Source organism: Gadus macrocephalus, chromosome 9 (genome assembly GCF_031168955.1).
Source record: "Gadus macrocephalus chromosome 9, ASM3116895v1".
Lineage (NCBI taxonomy): Eukaryota > Metazoa > Chordata > Actinopteri > Gadiformes > Gadidae > Gadus > Gadus macrocephalus.
In genome coordinates, this window is record NC_082390.1 from 19,626,065 (window position 1) to 19,644,975 (window position 18,911).

An 18,911-nucleotide genomic window follows, 5' to 3' on the forward strand; every position below is an offset into this window, starting at 1 on the left:
CATCAAACTAGACTGTTTGTGTTTGGTCCATACATCATCTTTTACAAAACATTGATGGATTTCTTAACGTTACGGTAGTCTTTAATAAAATAAAGTCCAAGACATACCTTACATGGTCAATTGGGAATGGTTTTGCAAGGATAAACAATTGATTGGCAAAAGAGCCTGTTGACAGTCATCATTTGGCTATAGTACTGAAGAGCCTCTTCATTCGTTACCGTCAGTAGCCGATATAGCAAACCATAGTAAACCTTCAGTGTATATACCTTGATTTACTATAATCACCATTGTGTATCAACTCCCAAAACCCAATTATGGTCTCCTTTATTTACAAGCTGTCTTAAAACTCTAGCAGTATTTCAACTTCAAGACATCATCAATGCACTTGTGAAACTGTATTGATTATACGTTGATGTTAGGGCTGCTCGATTATGGGAAAAATCATAATCACGATTATTTTGGTCAATATTGATATCACGATTATTCAAACGATTATTTTTGAGTTTGAAAACATGCATTTATTGATACAATCAATTATGACATAGAAACACGTATATTATAAGTATCCAAAATAAAACCTTTTTCGTGTGTAAGTGTACTGTCTGCCACAACATTCTGAATCTAACATTTGATTTTTATAAAACATTTCATGAATACAATATATTAAGACAATCAAATATCACAGAAACACGTATAAGTATCCAAAACTAACTTAACCTATTTAATGTCTAGAGAACAACGGTCCCAGCATTTCTCCATAGCAAAGTTAAAAGTCACAAAGCCATAACAAACACATGGCTAATAAAAATCATATTGTTGTTAAACAGAAATACATATACAAGATGTACTTGGCAGTTCTGCCTTAAAGAACTCTTAGTTAAAGTCTGCTATAGGAGCTTGTTATCGTTCATCAAACTGTAACGTTACTGAAACTTTAGATTCCACGCGGTAGGTCTACTCCAACATGTCTGTCAACAGTCGATGCTGCTGATTGGCGGTTCACTGGCATGTCCCGCCTCCTGCCAACGGCATACTTCCTGATGCAGCACGCCTGTTAGATTGTACTCTCTCTCGCCGCGTTGAATGCTTTCGCATGCGCGTCTCTTTCATAAACTTACATAAACTCTCTAGGGCTACTTTAAAATGGAAAATGTCAAATTAATCGTTTCAACTCGATTATACGAGTTGAAACGATTTCGCGATCGAAATTCGATTAATTGAACAGCCCTAGTTGATGTTGAATTATTCTGATTAGGTCTATGACTGTTTTGATCCAGATTGGTTGGTTTGGACCCAGGGCTGAGCAGCAGTAAGGCGGACTGGGCTGAGTGGGTTTCATCTGGCTGTAGACAGATGTCTGGCACGGACCATGAGCGAGTGCTCTCCCGTAAATCCTCCTTGGAGATCATGGAGAAGGAAATCCGAGAGAAGGGTTCGGAGATCCTCAGGGAACAGCTGGATGCCGCCAAGAAGGTACACACACACACACACACACGCACACGCACGTACACACGCACGTACACGCACACGCACACGCACACGTACACGCACACGTACACGCACACGTACACGCACACGTACACGTACACGCACACGTACACGCACACGTACACGCACACGTACACACGTATGCCATAAAGCAAGATGTTCCGACAAAGATAAATGCTGAGTCTTTCCCCAATCCTTTCTTAGGAGCTAAAGCTGAAGGACAAGGAGTGTGAGCGTCTGGCGCAGGTCCGGATCCAGCTGGAAGAGGAGCTGGAGGAGCTGACCGCCAGTCTGTTTGAGGTGAGCCCTCGACGCCACCTTAGGGTGCACATTAAGAGGGACCGCTGTGCATGGTGGTTCATAAGTTGTATTCACCAGGGGGGTGCAAAAATGGACCTGCGCCAATTTGTTGCTTGAATGTCCAACATGTGCTCTCCTTAAAGAGTCAAAGCTAAACACGGAGAGGTGTCTGCTCCACTACAGGAAGCCCATAAGATGGTGCGCGAGGCCAACGTCAAGCAAGCGACGGCAGAGAAACAGCTCCGGGAAGCCCAGGGCAAGGTGACGACGGTCTCATCGTCAAGTCTTCTTAGCTCCCCTCTTGTTGAGCTACTCTCCCTGACACTCTGGTCTCCAGGAGTTCCTCTCACGGTTTTGAATCGCTGAAGCAAACCTCTATGATATAAACCTAATACAACAAGAAATGATGTTCCTCTGTCAATCTTTCGTGTATATGTTTAACTACATCTCTCTGGTCCTGTTTAGCTCAATTGATTGGGCATGGCTTTACTTCAGGCCGTGTTAGGGGGTCGATTCCCACTAACCCTAACCCGGCTCAGGTTCTATGCTCCAAGCCCTCACGGTATCATCAGACAGTCAGGATCACGTATCCCTCCCAAACAGCGTGCGTTGTCTCCGACTCCTAGATCGACGTTCTCCTGGCCGAAGTGACTGCGCTGAAAACACTGGTCCTGACCTCCACGCCCTCCACACCCAACCGCCAGCTCCATCCCCAGCTGCTGTCCCCCAAGGCTGGGCACAAGCAGGGCCGGGGCCACTCGCGCAACAAGAGCGCCAGCGGCATCCTGCAGCTGGGCCCGGAGAGCGCCGCGTCCCCCTCCGTTTCCGGGACGCCAGCCGCTAAAGAGGAGCGAGAGGTACAGCTCCGGAGCGGGAGGGCAGTCCAGGTCCCCTTGTGGTTTGGGTGTTAGACCGAAGCTGCACGGCTCTGGGTTCAAACCCGCAGACTCTATGCGTCCTTGAACAAGGTGCCGTAACTGGGGTCGCCGTGTATGAATCTATTATAACTTACTTTGCATAAATGAAAAAAATAGTTTTCTATTCTTGGAACGAGGAATCGGGGGGTGTGTGTTGCAGGGTTTCCCCCCCCTCCCACCGCGATTCTGCTGCTTTCGCTACATCAGCACTTCCCTATTCCGAGTCTTCAGTTCTGCTTCCAGCCTCATGTACTTCCTGTCGTGTGACAAGGTTGCTTTTCTCCTTTCTGCTTTGCCACACAGTTTCCTTCTCTTTCTCTCTTGTTTCACCTCTCTCTCTCTCTCTCTGCCCCTGTCTGCCTTCTCTCGCTCCTTCCAGCCTTTCGGCCCTGCCGTACTCTCTCTGGGTCTGCCTCCCGGTCAACGGGCAAGGGGGACCTACGAGCCCTACCGGAACCGGGGGTAGGGACTTGGGGCCCCTAGCTCTAGCCAGGTAACGGTGTCCCTCACACCAGCTCCCTGCCTGCCTACTAGTCTTGCAGGATGAACCACTGGAGCATGCAATAGTTTGTCTGCACACCTCTGTACTCGTTGCATTATATCTCCTATATCACCCTTGAGACCCTCAGAGTTTCATGAGTAATGCACCCAGTCGCTGACCACTGCATATGTCTTCTGCTTCCAGACGGACTCCATCCTGTACACAGAGTTCTTGGCGTGGAGAGAGCAGCCGGGTGTGGACCGGGCCTCGGCCTTCCTCAGCCGCATCTACAGGGAGGACATCGGGCCCTGTCTCTCCTTCACCAGATCTGAGGCAAGGATCATCAGATCGTCAGAGGGAACTCGTTCTACTTTTAGATGTGTAGTTCCCCTTTCACTCCAGATGCTTCTCTCCTCCACTTTCTTTTCTTTCAGGGTAATAAGTGACTCTCTGTATGTGTTCTTCTCTCGTCAGCTCTCCCAGTCCGTGCAGAGTGCGGTGGAGAGCAACTCTCTGAGCATTGAACCCGTCGCCATGTCTGCCGTACCGACGGTCAGAGCCACGGCCACAGAATGCGGAGGGCACAAGTGAGTTCGTCCCCACCTGCAGTAGACCAGATAGTATTCCTCTGTTGTTCCTCCATCCTCTGCCTCTCGGTCACCACAAATCTCCACTCACATTTGGACTCACATTTGGAGGACTTGTCAAAATCACTGGTATTAATTAAAACACCAAGCAACCCATCTTTTTACTTTCTCCAGTGGCTTTAGGGCAACGATAGAGACGTAAGTCCTTTCACCCAACAATCATCACTTGATCTATCCCCTAACAGAAATGCGCATGGTAAATGGGCACACTGCCTATTTTTCAAAAAGAGTATAAAATACAACCTTGTAAACGTTCTAACTCTGCCCTGATGAATCGGTTGAATATCTTGATTTGCTTGAGTTTGCTTAACACAAAAACGTTACCTCTAACCACTTCCTCTCACTCCCTTAACATTGCATCCTTTGTTTCCTGACCCCTCTCGCCGCTTCTCCCCGAGATGGCCTCCCTACTCCGCTGAGCTGGACTCTACATACATTAAAAGCAAACCTATGACTAAGTGTTTCTGTCACATGAGAGCTGTGGCCCCGTGTCCATTGTTTGCCTGCTGTTTACAGACCAGCAGTATTGAGTGTATAGCTCTGGTCCCAGGGGTAGTTAACCCCAGCATGCTTCTCTGTCCCCCAGAACGTGTGCCTTGAGTGGGACGTCCCAGCTCTGCCGCCATCGGATCAAACTGGGGGACAAGGAGAGCTACTATTACATCTCTCCTTCCAGTCGTGCGCGGGTACCTCCTGTCTGCTCTTCTCTAATACTCTGAGCACGATGCTGCTGAGGGAGGCTGAGCCTTACGTGACCCTGTCCATGTTTCTCCCCCCCTCAGATCACGGCTGTCTGCAATTTCTTCACCTATATCCGTTATATACAGCAGGGCCTCGTGAGGCACGAGGGTGAGTCTGAAATGAATGAATAACTAAAGAAACCATAAAAATTCTACTTTACCCTCCCAAAAAAACATACGACTCTCTTCTCATAATAATAATAATAATAATAATAATAATGTATCAGTTTGAATCTTCTTTCACATTTGTAGCCATATTTTCTGCATAATCTCATTTTAAATGTGTCCAATTATTACAACGTCCCTTTACTTTTGCCACGTTTCCCGTCTGGCACTCATAAAGCACGTCTTATCTTATCCTAATCTTGACGAGTCATGCTAATACAAAGCTATGCTAATTCCACTTGTCTCTGGTTCTTCTCTTCTGTGGTCCTGCTCTGCTGTGCAGCTGAACAGATGTTCCGGGAGGTGATGCGTCTGCGCAGAGAGATGACCGTGGCCAAGTTAGGATTCTTCTTCACAGACCAGGGCTAGAGGACTGGAGCGGGCAGGTCTCCACCAGCATGCAGCCGGGCCATAGACTAGCTCACAGAGGACATGCTGATACTGAAGTCTAGCTTCCTCGCAGTAGATGATTAATTATGGTAGTGTGAAGGTTATTGCTTTGCATTTGGCTCACCTCACGAGGGAGCAGAGAATGGTTTTGGGTCACTTCTGGCATGAGGGATTGGAACCAGCAGCAGGGTTTTAAGACACCCAATAGAAGTATGAATATGTTAAATATTTGAGAACATGACACAGATATGGTAGTGCGACCGTTTTGCTCTGCAAAGATTCTTTCGGATGTCTTTCACTTAAAAGTTTCCCTCTGTAGTACCACTAATTGTTATGGTCTGTTGTTATGGCATCACTGAATTAGGAGTATCTTCAATGGTCAACAAATGACCATTTTGTCTGTCAGAGATCAGACCGCTGTGAATGCGAAAGAATAATAAACCGATTTTACTTGCATGCTGGTTGTAAGAAACACTTTAATACTCATTAACTCATGTAATTAAATATTTCAGATGAAGGACTGCATTTTATGCTCAGAAATGACAAAACATTTATTTGTAGTATTCATGTGTTACGTTAGTATTTTACATAATGCATAACGCACAACCATTTGCAATGATAGTTGAATACTCTCAGAAGCGATACAAGCCATACAGCACAGTTTGTGCATGAGCACAGTCAACAGCCATCAGAATCAGTCACAATAAATTATTTCTGCGTCTGTTATTAATTCTGGTATAGAAGGTGTTTTTCAAGGTAAAACTGAAGTGCAATAATTCTTATTATGCAAGATTTTCAAATGCGTTATCTCAGTAAGTTCTGAGTAGATTTACATGTTTTTGCTTTCAATTGTGTGTAGCCAATAAAGACAACTATGACAACTAGACTCTTAATACTTTGCCAATTGTTGAGCACGGGAAGATTGCGGATACGTTTATTTGTAAGTATATATTAAAGAAGGTCATCTAGTAACTGCAGTAAGAGATGCTGGACCAGACTACCTCGGGCGTTAGTTTCTGCCCTGAGAACTGAGCAGGCCATCCCCCCACGCAGTCTCACTCCGAGTTCGTCAAAAATCAACGCTTTTTCAGGGTCTTTTGGCTTTAATTGCTGACGCAAAGGGGGTCCTTGTGCGTCTTCATTCGACGCAGGGGGTTTTTAACTCGTCTCTGTTCTCCATCTACATCAATAACATCCACCTAGCTGCTGGCAATTCCCTCATTCACCTTTATGCAGATGACACAACAATCCTATACGCCTGTGATTCATCTCCCTCCTCTGTCCAATCCACGCACCAGGATAGCTTTCTCCAGGTACAACATGCCCTCTCACAACTGAAACTGCCATTCAACAAATCTAGGACAAAAGTCATGTGGTTTTATCGGAAGGGTGTTCCCTCTCCGTCTCCATTAAACATCTCCACCTGTGAGTGGGCAATCCTGGAGCAAGTCTCCATCTACAAATACTTGGGCATCTGGTTAGACACTACACTATGCTTTTCACATCACATCTCCCGGTTACAGTCTAAGGTGCGGGCCAAACTCGGTTTCCTTTACCGCCTTCACTTCCTCTTCTAAACTCACACTTATCACACTATTCTCCCAACACTTGATTTCGGTGATCTATCTATAGAACCGCATGCAAGGGCACTCTCGCCAAACTGGACACACTCTATCACTCTGCCATCCGTTTTGCCACAACTGCCCCCCTCAACACCCACCACTGCAGTCTTTACTCACTGGTCAATTGGCCATCGCTTCACACTTCACACACGCTTCGTGATATTCACTGGCTCACTCTCATCTACAAGACCCCCCTTCAACGGACACCCCCCTACCTGTCCCGCCTGCTGCATCGTCTACCTATCACATATAACACCCGGTCCTCTCTCCTCATCCTGCTAACAACCCCTGAAACCAGATCCATACTCGGTCTAGCAACATTCCAGTCAGCTGCTGCCGTTGACTGGAATGCACTACAAAAACACCTCAAACTGGTCAAATTGATTTCCATCCCGGCCTTCAAAGACACCATCTCACACCTTCTAACAGATTCCTGTGACTGCTTCCCCTCCATCTAACCTTGCCCTCAGTCTCCTGTCTCATCTGTACGCCCGTACCCGCTGATATGTTTTTTTAAATGTTATTTTTTTATGCTTTTCACAATTGTTATTCTTGCTATTCTGCCTTGTTTATGTAATCCTGTTCTTCGCTTGTGCTTGTTGTATGTCTGAGTAGCTGTATGTTAACCCTGCAGGTTCCTGTTGCTGCCTTGTTGTACGTCTGTAAAGCTGTGTTTATGTGCTGTTGCCTCTCTAACCCATCCTTTCTCACTGCCACTCACATAACCCTAACCACTACTAACCTAACCTTTTTCAATGCCAAATCAAATATCCAATCGGAGAAGAGCCCTTCTAACCATGACCTCAGTTCTCAGGGCGAAAACTAAAAACATCACCAGGAACTGCCAGCTACCTTGATTGTAAGGTTTTTTACCTAACCTCACCCACACATGGTGGCCTAACTGGTTTTGGATAGGAAGAATAACACAATGGTCTTCTAACACTGCTCAAAGGTTGACTCATAGGTTATATAATATATGGAATTTCTGCATGGACTCCTCGCCAGTTGTCAAAGCCAATAGTATCAAAGTATTCAGCCGGTGAAAGTGACATGTCATGTCACCAGAGGAACGTGATGTCACACCCTGTGATGATTGCTTTGAAAAACGGTTGTCAACAAATCAAACACAGCCAAGCTTACTTGAACGGGTTGAGGTGTGTTTCACATTGGCTTGATTGAATTGACCTCAAACCAACTAGGAAGTTAAACCCTATAGCTATGAGCAAATAAGAACATCAAATCCAAAGCTAATTACAGTCCTGTATTTTATAATGACAGCAGAGCGTGGATTAGCTGTTCTGCTGACAGCATCCTTCATTTACCAGTTCTTGTTTATTTGGGAAATATCTGAAACATAAAAGGACAAAACAATAATATATCAAAGCAATAATTTATTCAGATACATGTCAGCAAGCATTGTGTTCACAAAAACAATAAGAATGCTTTAAATTCATTTATCTTTGCTTCCACCATAATGAGGATCTATGTGTTGTCTTAGCAATAGAAAGCAGTTAGACAGTAGTCTAGTGAGTAGTGGTTTAGAGTCCGCCCACCTTCTGTACCAAACCAGCAGCAGGGCCAGGATGAGGACGCCTGCCAGGACAGCCACAACGGCCCCCAGAACTGACCCTACGGAAGGGTTCAGGTCTGGAACAAACAGGACCACTGAGATATATAGAGAGATATGGATCCCACACACATGTAGACATCAGGCCGAAAGACGTGCAAACAGACAGACAGACAGACGGACGGACGGACGTGCAGACGGACGGGCGGCACGACCGACCGACAGACAGACAGACCGACAGACAGACAGACAGATTCCTGAGGCAGAGACATTATGTTCTGCATTGAATAACTTCTAAAACAACATACATACATACATTTAGATTTAGATACATTATCACGTTTGGTAAAATAGGACACATCTGCCAAACGCTGTGGACACGTTTTTGCAGATAAGATAAAAGGCTGATTTTGTCTACAATATAGTTTAGAAACTTAAGGGAGTATACTATAGATCTATTTTATATATTGCATATTCAATATTTTTTATTGAATATATTGTATACATTTCTCATGCACCGTTACATAATGTCTGGTTTGTATGTATGTCTTGCAACACCGAAGCATGTAAAATCCCTTGTAGGGCTAAGCCAAGCTACTCGGCCTCTACTGACGGGGGTGTTGTTGAATACCGTGGCAGATAGGAGGTGCTGGTGTCCAGTGCTGGCTGCCCGGATCACACCTGACAGAGGGAGGGCCCTGGAGCGTGAAGCCAGTGCGGCACTGGAAGAGAACCACTGAGCCACACAGCAGAGAATAGCCGTACTGCACCCTTGGTATGACACCGCACCTGGGGTCTTCGAGAGGGAGGCAACACAGGCGAAGAATAAACCCAATAATCAAAATGACAAAATGAACTAAAGTTAGTGGGGGAAAGTTTTAGGTTTGAGCCCTAATGTTTAGTATACCTCCAGGCATCCTTGAGCAAGATGCCTTTTGAATGAAAAGTAACAAAAAACCGAAGTAGAACAATAGATGAAGTTATTTGGGATAAAAGTATCCACTAAATGATTGCCTGAACAAAGGGGTGAACTGGCATTCCTCTCCTTTGCCATCAACATGATATCATGGTTTCAAAGTTGGTTGGTTGGTACCCGTGTCCGGTTCTTTCCAGGGGCCGAGGTCCAGCTGGGGGATGAGGGGGTGGGAGCAGGGCAGCATTGCGTCTGCGCTCTCGGTGCGGGAGAAGGGGTCCGCGGGGACGCGCTGGATGTGACTGTTGTCACAGATGATGCGTGAGAGAGACGCGGTTCTCAGCTGCTTACGCTGCGCTGCGGTGAAGACACCTTCCCTCTCCCACCAGAACCTTGAAGACAAACGCAGAGCGTCAGACTTAATGTTATCATTTCACATAGTATATATATATTATTTTTATTACACTGAATATATATCATTATACTAAATATACTCAATGTAAATACATTTTGATAGCAAGGTGGAAGGATTCTGAAGTATCATAATATTGCATAAGTGAACTCTTCATTTTCTTCATCGGATGTACAGAACATCTAACTAAACACTTTGATAGTAGAACCAGGTGATGCCTTGAGTCTGTACCTGTCCCCATCCCTCAGGGCCCTGAACTGCCTCGCTAGGAGGCAGGCCAGCAGCGGCCCCACGCGGCCCCCGGGCAGCGCCGGCTCCGAGATGGCCCCCACCCAGACGTCAATGTTGCGTGCCGTGCCGTAGAGCTCCAGGAACTTGTGCGCCAACGGCCGGTTCCCCAGGACGTCGGCGAGGTCCGCGGTGGTGTTGGGGACGGAGAGGCCACAGAACTCCCTCCAAGAGCTGTATCCTGATAGGCCAGCGGGCAGAGAGAGACCAGAGCATGGATCGACTGGTAGTCCTTTAGTAGTAGAGACTGAGAGAGGGCTGGCCACTTGAGACAGTGTCAATCTTAGTAAACGTTATCTTACATTTACATTTAGGGCATTTAGCAGACACTTTTATCCAAAGCGTCTTACAATAAGTACATTTGTCGGAGGAAAGAGAAACAACAATATATAACTGTTGGTACAGTTAGGATATTCATAGACACCAACTGCCAAGCACTTACAGTTGCTTTGTTCACCCTTTCCCGTGTACAACAAAGATAGCTAGGATCAGACGCTACCCAATGCTAAGTACTGTTCTTAAGTACCAGAGTACTATTTTTATACAACAGAAGACAAGGTTGCTGTCAAGCTAGGTAGCAGCAGTATCACACCGAGGGAGTCAACATCTCAACAGCTGGAGCTGCGTGGTTTCAAAGATGAGTAAAAGTATGAATGAAAGACAACATGTGGGTACCAGGCAGTCCATGGTCCCGCCCCCGCTGCAGGTTGAGGGCCCCCAGGTCCAGGGGCATCCCGCCCTGGGCCTGGAACAGGCGCTCCGTCAGCTCCTCCACCATCATCTGCCCGGGAACCTGCAGCTTAGCCGGGGACAGCAGGAGACCCCGCAGCACTGGGTCCACCCCCCCTGGGAGGGAGAGAGGAGAGAGAGGGGGGAGAGAGGGGGGAGAGGGAGGAGAGAAAGAGAGGGGTGGAGAGAGAGGAGAGAGAGGGAGGAGAGAGGGGGGGGAGAGAGAGAGAGGGGGGAGAGAAAGAGAGGGGTGGAGAGAGAGGAGAGAGAGGGGGGAGAGGGAGGAGAGAGGGGGGGAGAGAGAGAGAGGGGGGAGAGAAAGAGAGGGGTGGAGAGAGAGGAGAGAGAGGGAGGAGAGAGAGAGGGGGGGGGGAGAGAGGAGAGAGAGGGGGAGAGGGAGGAGAGAGAGGAGAGAGAGGGAGGGGGTTTAGTGTAATGGAGGAGGAAGGAGGAGGTACAGCAGTTGGATCATGAGTACAGGGCTTTGTAGGGTCACTGATAATTCCTTTATGATCTATGTATTCATTGTTAGGGGAAAGAGCAATACACATAGAACATATCAGTGATGAAGGGCAGTGTGCTGTTGTACATTGTTAGGGGAAAGAGCAATACACGTAGAACATCTCACGTACCTTCCTGCACCACCCTCCAGGAGGCAAACAGGGAGTGGTGCAGAGCCAGCGGCGGGTGCTGGGGGTCCAGGCTGTACCCGGGCCCCAGCCGAGCCACCATGGGCTGGATGGTGACGTGGGCAAAGCGGAATGCAGCCGCGGCAAATACATTAGCAACACTGGGGTCCACGTCAGGGTTATAGCCCTCGTAGGCGGGCATGAGGCGGGAGAGAGCACCCTCCCCCAGGACCCGAGGGAGATAGTGGTCCCACGTCAGGACCTGGAAGAGTCAGGGTCATCAGTGTTAGGGTCACCAGGGTCATCAGGGTCATCAGGGTCATCAGGGTCATCAGGGTCATCAGGGTCATCAGGGCCATCAGGTCAATACTTTGTGATGAGCCTACATCTCCTGTATGGCTGCAGGATCCAAGTTAAAGAGCAACATCCCATAATGGTATAATAGTATAGTATGGTATTCTATCAGGCTGTCTGCATGTACAGGGGTGAGCCACCAGGCCTCCTGTGGGACCCGCCAGCCGTTACCTGGTGGACGGCCCCCATGATCTTGCGGGCCTCCTGATAGAGGGTGTTGGGGCTCCAGTGTGGGTTGAGGCCATACAACGCCTCCACCAACCGGTTGTGCTCTCTCAGGAACACGGTGTGCAGCGCGATCATCCCCAGATGCTCGTTGGCTCTGGAGTCTCCTGTGGAGACGTGATGGTCGTGATGACCATGAGGAACACCAGAATACAAAGCAACCAAAGCTTTTCTATTATGGACTCCTTCTTAAGGAAATTGAGGACTCTGCATTCAACCATCACTAGTAGCACTAGGAGCATTAAACCATCACTAGTAGCACTAAGAGCATTCAACCATCACTGGCAGCACTAGGAGCATTAAACCATCACTAGCAGTAGTGGGAGCATTAAACCACCACTAGCAGTAGTGGGAGCAGTGGGCAACCACAGTGCAGTGCAGGACCAAAGCCAAGGCTACTTGCCCAGTGCCTGGGTCAAAGGCGCCGGCTGGAATATGAACCTAACAAGGCTGCAGTTGTTTTGGGACTTTATTTGTATCACATGTGTTTTCTGGGTCCTACCAGCCTGAAAACAAGAGGTGGCGTTATCCCGGCGTGGGGACCCATCTTGCGGCCCTGAGGAGGACAGGTTCCCCCCCCTTCGAGGGCCACAGGGGTCCAGGCGAGCCTGTGGCCCGCGGCTCAGGAAGGGCATGTAGGCCAGGCCGTGGTCGGAGTGCTGCGGGTTGAGAGCCAGGGCGCCCCGGGGGGAGAGGCGGTCGCGCAGGGCCGAGGCCACGCCGGGCGAACTGCCGTACACCATGCTGGCGTCCACGTACGAGGTGATGGCGTTGAGCTGTTCCCGGTGGCCCCTCCCCAGGGGGCCGCGCCCGCAGCTCGGCGCCGAGCGGAAGAAGGGCATGCAGCTCTGGAGGCCGGTGCGGGGGTCCGAGGACGGGATCTGGGAGAGGGCCAAGAGGAGGAGGATGAAGGGGAAGCACCGTCTCGGTAAGGTCGGAGGTGATGCAACGGGAAATTTGGTTTTGAATTTGGTGAGGACTGTGCGTGCATTAACGCCGCCAGGTCTAGAGGTTCGAACCCACTGCAGACATCACTTTTTATGAAACTTATTAAAGAATCGACCCACTCCTCCATCAACCCACGGTTGAGTAACTTTTTTCTCTTACTTTTGTCCGTGGAGGACGTTAAGCCCTTTGAGACGGTAGCTGTGTTCAAGGGCTATTCAAATAAAATATAATTTCACTGAATTGAATCATCAAAAGGGTTACTACGGCCGCAGTGTCAGAGTTACACAGAACAGGTCTTCACTCTGACCATCTTAATACTGTTCAAGTGAACCGTCTGAGACAAACCTTCTGGCCCAAAGGACCAGCTCCCTGCCAGTGGCCTCAGGGGAGGGGGGGCAGGGCGTGTCACCCTGATGGGGGGGGGCAGGGCGTGTCACCCTGATGGGGGGGGCAGGGCGTGTCACCCTGATGGGGGGGGGCAGGGCGTGTCACCTGGATGGGGGGGGGGCAGGGCGTGTCACCCTGATGGGGGGGGGCAGGGCGTGTCACCTGGATGGGGAAGCAGGGCGTGTCACCCTGATGGGGGGGGGCAGGGCGTGTCACCTGGATGGGGAAGCAGGGCGTGTCGCGGCTGCAGCTGCGGGTGCAGTCCACGGCGGTCCTGAAGGCGGCGGTGCTGGGGCTCTGGGGTGTCAGGACCAGGTCGTGGTCGATCCACTGGCCCCACTCCACCAGCAGCTGGGACAGGGTGGAGTCCAGGGAGATGTTGTCGTTGTGGGTGTACAGCACCTCCTGGGACACCAGCCTCACCTGGCACCATGACAGAAGAGCAGCCAATTGAAATGTGGAACACTACCCTTGCCTTTATTAGTACTTCTTTATGTGACAAAAGTGACACTATCTCCAAAGTGACAGTGAATCCAGACGCCTGTTATGGATGAGCAGGTAGGGGGCATCTGGCTGAAGGAGGTGTGGACCTATTGGTCATTAGGGTTCGAGCCAATTACCTTTCAACTGGGAGTCAAGCAGACCCGACCTCAAGATTATCCTGTAAGCCTAAAATAAATGCAAAGGGATGTGTGGATGTTCTGCCCTAACTATAATAGCCTGTTTCAACCTCAGTTAGGTGGGGTTTGCCTTGTTGACTGTTCTCACAATGCAGGCGGGCAAACAGGTCCAGTGTATTACAGTGTATGTAAACTGAACTAAAGAACGTAGTCACATCTGGGGGAGATTTAATGAGCCAGGGTCTTACCGGAGGCAGGCTGAAGCCGTTGTAGGAGTGGTCCGGGTCCCAGCCTCTCGGCATGCCGGTGGTGTCCTCATACTCTGGCTCCAGCCAGCGGGAGTAGGGGATGTTTGCAGCACCCCAACTAGAACGCTGTCTGAGGGGGCAAGAATAGGAAGTCAGAAGGCAAAGAAGAACTTTGTCTATCCAACAGACAGAGGGACAGACAAAGGTAGTAACATTTTTGATGCTTTATTATCCAAAGCATCTCAGATTGCATTCAGACACATGTTACGAAGGAGCAGGTATGGGTTGAGCATCTTGCAGGATGCTAGAAGTAGACCACAGACATTGTGGATCCGACCCAGCAGGGTGATAGTGACCCTAGCTCCTACCCTGGCATTCTGAAAGGTCGATGTAAGGGCTGCTGTGGGTCTGGACCCGCCGGGCCCCTACATTAACTTGTCCCTCGAAAATGATGCCTGATTTAAAAGAGTTTAGTTCAGAGGGCAGATGTTAATGTGATGACATGTCACGGCTGAGAGCGCTGACCTATTGTTGCACTCCCCCGTGACGGATCTGTATCGCTCGGAGAGACAGTCGGTGTCACAGCGCATGCTCTTCAGCTCAGAGGAGCATCCAGTCACCTGCAGCAGCTCCTCCACATCCCCGTCACTCAGCAGCTCTTTGGGGACACGGGAACAACAATAAAGTTGGGCACTTTTCGGAAGACAGACCCTTGGCAAAAAGCTTCTGCTCTATGATTGCCTTTCTTTATTTGACATCTACATTGCTAGCAGGACCCTGCTTGACCGATCACCTTATCTGAAACTAAGAGCAATGATACTATTTGTTCTTAACAAAAACAGCCGTGCATTTACCTAAACACACGTTCTGACATACTAAGTGATGATGGGATTATTCTGACCTATCACCGTATCCTTCCTTCTCCTCTTCAAGTATACCAGAACCAGAACATATCAGAGTTTGTTATAGCGTTGATTTTAGTATTTTGTTATTCTGTTTCAATACCACTGTGGTCTGGCATGACCATGGTGTGAGTGTAGACCATCTCTCTGATCAGCTCCACTGTGTTGTCCAGGAGCTCTGCAGCCTGGATGTGAGCTCTGGTGCTGGGCTCGGCCTGTTTGAACTGCGCCAGGAGGTCGCTGGGCCGTAGAGCCCCTTCAGACAGAGACATCTTCACTCTGGAGGATGCACAGTGAGGTGCAGAGTTAGTGGGATAATTCGGATCTTGATATATGTATGTTAATTCTAGATATGTGTGGGATATCTTCTGCCTTGGAGATCGAAATCAAAAGGGGGTCAATGATGATTATGGAATCAGAAGCTCATATGCAGAATGCATTTACCTTTCGCTCGTTCGGGTGTAAGCAGCGTCAGTGAGTTCCATCGCTCTACGAAGAGCCGGCTCTAAAAACTGGGATCCCAGATACACCGTCTCTAAACAACAAGACAGGCCGCTTCAAAATGCAATCCAACAAAACTCACAAAATGGTTAACCATGCCAATTCTATAAAATGTTGACTATATTTGCTTTCTGGGTTAAACAGTTCAAACCTGAGTCATTGTGGAAAACTTTCTTTGAAGAAACACTTTGAGGCAAAGACAGCAGGAGAACAGCCATGGCTAACAGAGAGATGGTAACCTAAAACAATCAAATATAATGAATTAAAAACACCTGCCGGCAGAGTTCATGCGTGATGCATCCCATCTGATCAGGTCGGCTCAAATCATTTGAGACTAAAGAGGTCACTTACCATGAGTGCTGTGTACATTAAGCTGAGACTCTACACCATGGATATCAGGTTCAAGATGTGCATCCCTTTGATACAAGTGAGACAGTGATATGTCCTGAAATGTAATAATAATAAAGTCCTTCTACTATCCTGCGAATGGGCCGGTCTCCCCTGTAAGGGCTGTGACTGGGAGTCTGGGAGCTGGCAGAAGTTGGGATCAGTATTTCTCAGGTGCAAGCCTTTAAGAAGTATTTTATACAGGGGCGATGCGGTCGACAGGTATGTGCAGAATCCCTTATCTCTCCCAGCGGGTGACAGCCATTCCACATCAAACAACGGCTTCTCTGCCGGCCTAATAACCTTCAAATCAAATCTGCTCCTCTGCCTCTGCTCATGTTGACTACAATCTGTCACAGGCTCACCCTTTCCAGTGTATTCATCGGTCCATCTGCCTTCAGATAGGATCAAATATTCTACCTCAATGCATTAACCAATCACAGGCGGACAAAGCAAAGCAGCAATTCTTTTGGATTTGGACTAGTGGACCAAACTTTTTTTCAATCGAAACCAGGTGAAAAAATAATGCTGTATTAAATCTGTATTAGCATTTAATAGAAGGGTTAGGGTTAGAAGGGAGCCTAAATACACAACCAATATAATTTATACATTTTATAATTTAAGAATTTTCATTGAATAACTGATATGTCAATGTCGTAACTACATGCCAAAATGTTCAATCTGATGATACCATAGCCAGTTTCCAATGACACAAGCAGGTGTTATGGATGGGATCGGACAGAGGGAGGGGAGATAGGAGATGAGAGAAGAGGGATTAGGGAAATTCATGAAGAACGAGTCTCACTAAAACAATAATTCCCCTCAGGCTCCATGAACAGTGGGGAATAGGCTATTCCCCACTATTCACTTTGCCTTCGGCAAATAATTGTGAAGTATTGTGACCATAACTATGAGTGTAAACTATAGACTAAAACCACTGATGACAGTGAGACCAGCCTGAGTCAAGCACTTCAAAAACAAAGTCATATGTAATTATTAGAGTTCCCCTTCCCTTTGATGAGTCCAGGTGTGTGATAGCATCAGTTCCTTGTCATCCATCATATGTCATTACGGTTTTATTAACGCGGCCTCTGTTGACCCACTCTCTGCTCACTGGAAAATAGACTGGAAAACCAGTCTACTTCTTACAGGCCGAACAAAGATCAAAGCTCTGAGAGTATCCCGTCCCCACGGGTATAAACAGAACGTAGGCCTACAGGAAGTGACTTGAGACAACTTCCTACCCAGTCCAGTATGTTCTGATGACAGCTATAACCTTTAGTTCATCAACAACATACAAACAGGATTTGAAAACTTTATTAAGAGCAATATTCATAACATTTTGGCCCAGTCTTCACTTAATACCAGGCGCGTCGTTAGCAATTGAAAACATCCGGGGCTTTAGCCCGGGGGGAGCACCGTCCTGACTCCTGCGTGCTACGGTATCTTAATTAATTAATTAATTAATTAATTAATTAATTAATGTATCGATTAATGAATTAAGGGCGCCCCCAACACATAGGTCGCCTATGCCGAGCGCCAGGGCAAAAATAAGACATTAGAATAGCCTATATAGCCTGCGTGCACCTACCCGATGTCAAGAACCCATCGCTGCTCCGACGGACCTTTCTCCCCCAGCCAGGCAACGGCAAGTAAGTAGTGGTCTGCTTTTATGTTTCATTTTTAAGTTATTACTTATTTTCAGTGTAGGTTTAATGTTACAGATAAAAACATGCTTTATATTTAGTCAGCATTTCAGAGTTCTAATGTTTTCCCGGAATATGCATTCCTAAACTGTTCACGTCAAGTTCTCTTTAAGATCGCATGAGATGATATGTGCTATCGCGCGACCTGTAACCAGGAAGTAAACACTCGCTTGCATGAAATGATATGCGCTATCGCGCGACGTGTAACCAGGATGTAGATTTAAATAATGAAAAAATAATCTGTTTCTGTTACTTGCTTATGCTGTATGCAAGTTGTTTAAGAAGCTTATCTCCATATAAATCTGAGCTGTACATGAATCTGTTAATGAAGTCTCATTTCGACTCCTTCCTCCACTTCACTATTCATGTTCTGTTGCTTGCAGTTAACTACAGCCGCCCTTCCTGGGTAACGCCACCACCAATCCCTGGTCATCCATTGAAGCCATCTCTCTCACTCTGTACAGTCACACTGTTGCCGCTTCATTCTCATTGTCTCATAATCTCATTATTATGGCTGCTTTGGATGCTTTAAAAAATAAACATTTTTCTCTTAGGTAAAATCAAACCAGTGGGATGTTAGATTGAAAACCTCCAAAGCAATGTATTAAAAATTGAAAGACAGTCCTATGTGAAGTTTCTTTTTAGGGGATTTTCAAAATGAGGTACCAGAATGGATTGTCAACCCACTGTTTCTCAACCCTCTCTGATTATTACTATGAGTAGTAGTATTGCATGCATACAGTACTCACATCAGCGTCACAGTAAGCCTATAGAGGCTGCAACCATTTGCTTCTCAAAAGATTGTAGTGTTTTAGAATGAACAACCACTAGAGAGACAAGACAAGACTAATTTTGATTGACAAGTTGGCTAGATTTATATATGTATTTATATTTTTTTATTTATAAGAATGAAAGAAATTGTGTAATTAAAGAATAAAACAATGATTGATGTATTTTTGTTTGAATAACATCTTGCTCACGCGGCCAGTGCCAGCGCCGGCATTGCAAGGGGAGGGATATTACGTACATTTGCAGAAGGCGGGATAAGTGCGGCCGCTGTCACTCAGGTTTGTTTTGGTTTGACGCAGACAGCATGGAGGCAGAACAGACCGCAGAAGTCAACGCGATCGTCTTCAATGTTGCTGCAACGATGCAGCATATATTCAGAAGAGCAGCCAGTACTTACGTGTATGAAAGCAGCTATATATATATATATATATATATATATATATATATATATATATATATATATATATATATATATATATATATGTACATTATTATTATTTATTTTTTACGGCAGAGATCCGGGGCTGATCCCAAAAGATCCGGGGCTATAGCCCCG

The 18,911-nt window shown here is 47.2% G+C and overlaps 2 protein-coding genes across 5 annotated transcripts in view; one reads left to right on the plus strand and one right to left on the minus strand.

The window, feature by feature from the left end:
• The window catches only part of rab3il1 (RAB3A interacting protein (rabin3)-like 1), a 6,654-nt gene extending 640 nt beyond the window's left edge, over window positions 1-6,014 (plus strand). For 2 of the 4 annotated variants that reach the window (XM_060061993.1, XM_060061995.1), the window contains exons 2-11: window positions 1,278-1,473; window positions 1,693-1,788; window positions 1,972-2,049; window positions 2,415-2,645; window positions 3,391-3,519; window positions 3,661-3,773; window positions 3,948-3,971; window positions 4,420-4,519; window positions 4,616-4,682; window positions 5,022-6,014. In XM_060061993.1, coding sequence (XP_059917976.1) covers window positions 1,278-1,473; window positions 1,693-1,788; window positions 1,972-2,049; window positions 2,415-2,645; window positions 3,391-3,519; window positions 3,661-3,773; window positions 3,948-3,971; window positions 4,420-4,519; window positions 4,616-4,682; window positions 5,022-5,107 — 1,120 coding nt within the window. In that variant the 3' untranslated portion in view covers window positions 5,108-6,014. Of the gene's footprint in view, window positions 1-1,255; window positions 1,474-1,692; window positions 1,789-1,971; window positions 2,050-2,414; window positions 2,646-3,390; window positions 3,520-3,660; window positions 3,774-3,947; window positions 3,972-4,419; window positions 4,520-4,615; window positions 4,683-5,021 lie in introns of all 4 variants that reach the window. The other 2 variants (XM_060061996.1, XM_060061994.1) reach the window with 2 other exon arrangements.
• epx (eosinophil peroxidase) lies at window positions 5,725-16,223 on the minus strand. The gene is made up of 16 exons (XM_060062062.1): window positions 15,825-16,223; window positions 15,625-15,712; window positions 15,417-15,507; window positions 15,076-15,251; window positions 14,596-14,728; window positions 14,071-14,200; window positions 13,419-13,625; window positions 12,370-12,748; window positions 11,814-11,974; window positions 11,292-11,550; window positions 10,606-10,776; window positions 9,874-10,111; window positions 9,411-9,622; window positions 8,949-9,113; window positions 8,304-8,397; window positions 5,725-8,097 (listed from the first exon to the last, which is right to left on the minus strand). Exons 1-16 carry the CDS (start codon window positions 15,840-15,842, stop codon window positions 8,040-8,042), a joined length of 2,580 nt encoding a protein of 859 aa, XP_059918045.1. The 5' UTR covers window positions 15,843-16,223; the 3' UTR covers window positions 5,725-8,039.
• Between the last annotated feature and the right edge of the window lie 2,688 nt (window positions 16,224-18,911).